Source organism: Alligator sinensis, unplaced genomic scaffold (assembly GCF_000455745.1).
Source record: "Alligator sinensis unplaced genomic scaffold, ASM45574v1 scaffold1186_1, whole genome shotgun sequence".
NCBI lineage: Eukaryota > Metazoa > Chordata > Crocodylia > Alligatoridae > Alligator > Alligator sinensis.
In genome coordinates, this window is record NW_005843233.1 from 7,466 (window position 1) to 10,141 (window position 2,676).

The window sequence follows — 2,676 nt, forward strand, 5'->3', positions numbered from 1 at the left end:
AAGAGCGGTCGTTGCTCAAAGATACGATCCTCAGAGCATAAGAGAAAACCATTCCTGCAAAAAGGAAAGGTAGCAGGAGGATGGACAAGACCTCCTGGCTCAAAAGGGACATTACAGTTCACCATGGGAGGAATGTGTAGGGGGAACCCACACCCCCACACCCCACAAACCCCACGCTCTGTCCCCACAACCCCGCACCTATGCACGCAGCCGCAAACATATGCTATGCCTCCCCACACAGCCACATCCCCTTGCAGCAACTCCACACCCCTCCCACACCCTGCCATACACGCCCCCACCCAACATGCTCCTGCACCTGCTAGGGCATTGGAAGTGCCAAGTGAGCCGGGGTAGAAGGCCTCACCCAGACCTCACAGCACCTCCCCACACCAGCCAGATGCCTATGAGGCCCAAATACCCATCTCCCCAAAATGTTGTCTCAGCAGTCCTCTAGCTAACAGTTCTGTTGTCTCCCCAGCCCGGCCGCAGGTGTCGGAGATCCAGGTGTTGCCAGAGTGGGATCCCCGGGACAAGGTGCCATTTGCTGTCCAGCTCCACAACTTCTACCCCAGGGAGGTGCCCCCAATTCAGTGGGGCTGCGATGGGATCTGGAGCTGGGGGGAAGACCCAGCGCAGATAGACAACAATGCGGACGGCACATTCACTGCGACGAGCATCTGGAGAGTGCCCACCTGGAGCCTGACCCGGCCGGAGCTGCGAGTGCGAGTGCGCGTCCAGCACGGCCCCGGAGAGCCCCCGAGCGAGAGAGAGCTGAGCCTGAGGGCCGCGGGTGAGGAGGGGCCGTGTCCTGGGGTCCCAGCCCCGCTGCAGGGGTGTTGGGTCTGTGTGGTGTGTGAGGGGCCGGGAGCAGCCCCTGCCAGGCCGTGGCTCCCCTGACGGGGCCTGTCCCTGCCTCTGGATATTCCCTTCCCCAGGTCTCCTGCGGCCCCCGGACGTGTCCGAAATCACCCAGCCTGAGTCCATGGCCACAGGGATGGGAGTCACCCTTAGCTGCCGCATCGCGGGGCATTTCCCGGGGGAGCTGAGTGTGACCTGGCTGCGGAGGGGCAAGGGGGAGGACACTGCTGCAATCCTGGAGGACTCCGCTGAGTGCAGAGTGGAGCCCGGCATGGCCGTCCTCGCACGGGATGGGAAGAGCTTCCAGCAGCAGACGGGACTCACCTGCTGGATGTCCAGAGACCAGGGGGAAGAGTACATCTGCCGTGTGGACCACCTCGCCCTGCAGGCCCCCATTGAGAGGAGCATCAGTAAGTGCTGGGACGGGACAGGCCCGGTGGCAGTTGCAGGATAAGGGGCCTGGTCATGGACCCCGCTCTGGTTCTGTTCGTCGTGGGTCCAAAGAGGAGCTGACCCACCTATAACCCAGCCCAACTTAGAGGGATTGTGACCCCATGGCAATGCCCGGTCCCTTGCACTGGGCTCCCCTGGAGGCTGTCTGCAAGAGGAGGCACCTGGTATTGCTCTGCATGTGTGAAGGGAGCCAATGGCAGAGGCCTCCAGGAGCTGGACTCAGGCCTGCTGGGGCAGTGAGTGAGTGGGCACGTGTCTGGTGTCTGGGAACGGGGTCCGCTTACTGACATGCCGCTCCCACCTGTTGCAGCCTGCCGTCCGCGCCCCCTGGACCTGGGGGAGGTCTCCCACCCGCAGGCCCTGGTCCCTGGGCAGCCGGCCAGAGACCCTGCGGTGCCTGATCTTGGGGTTTTACCTTGGGCGTCTGGCAGTGACCTGGCTGCAAAAGGGAGCGGGAGAGAAGGAGCCCAGGCCCCTGGAGAGCTCAGACCTCCACAGGATCCACACCCCCGCCCCTACTCGGGCACCGGACGGGAAGTCCTACAGTGCGGAGTCCGAGCTGCACCTCCACCCGGCAGGGCCTGACGCTCAGCCCTCAGGGCCATGGGAAACAGTCATTCCTGTTATGGTCCAGTCACATGCAGTGACATGGTCAAGGGCTTTGGGTTTCCATTAGCTAGCAGCAATGCTCCATCCCTCCTGGAGGAGCTGGAGCACCAAGGAGCAGAGGGACACAGGCCAGGGGGGCCTCCTGGGCTGCTGCATCCAGGTCCCTGCATTCCTGGTGCAGCCAGAGGGAAGAGGGGATCGCAGGTGAGGCCTGGCTCAATTGTCTCAGGTCAGAGTAGGGAGAAAAGGCAGAAGGGTAGGCCTCTAAACCAAGTGGAGGAGCTGGACCTGGAGCTCTCTTGAGAACTGACAGAGGCCATGTGCCAACGGGACTTGGTAGTCATGGGTGAGTCCAGTGACCCGAATATAGATTGGGAGGAACACGTGGCTAGGTCAGATCATTCATACAGTTTCCTGACCGTGATCAAGGAGCACTTCCTGACCCAGGAAGGGCAAGGGCCAACCAGACACAGCACTCTCCTAGACTTGGTCTTGGCTGGGGAAGATGATCTGGTGTGTGGCTCGAACATTAACTGTGTAGCTGTCTCCCCCAGCCCAAGCAAGGAGCTGCTTGGGGCTGGGCACATGTCTCACAAATGGGGGCCCAGCAAGTAGTCGGGCAGGGGGTGGCAGCAGCCCAACAAGTGGCTACAGGTCAATCTGTGCAGGGAAGCTGAGAGTGTGTGTGTGTGTGTGTGTGTGTGTGTGTGTGTGTGTGGGGAGGGGGGGCGGGACGGGGGGTGGAGCGAGGGAAGA

The 2,676-nt window shown here is 61.9% G+C and overlaps 1 protein-coding gene across 2 annotated transcripts in view; it reads left to right on the plus strand.

Moving 5' to 3' along the window:
* LOC106723162 overlaps positions 1 to 2,676 on the plus strand; it is a 22,892-nt gene that overhangs the window by 5,008 nt on the left and 15,208 nt on the right. For both annotated transcript variants that reach the window (XM_025194527.1, XM_025194526.1), the window contains exons 5-6: positions 479 to 790; positions 936 to 1,268. In XM_025194527.1, coding sequence (XP_025050312.1) covers positions 479 to 790; positions 936 to 1,268 — 645 coding nt within the window. The remainder of the gene's footprint in view (positions 1 to 478; positions 791 to 935; positions 1,269 to 2,676) is intronic.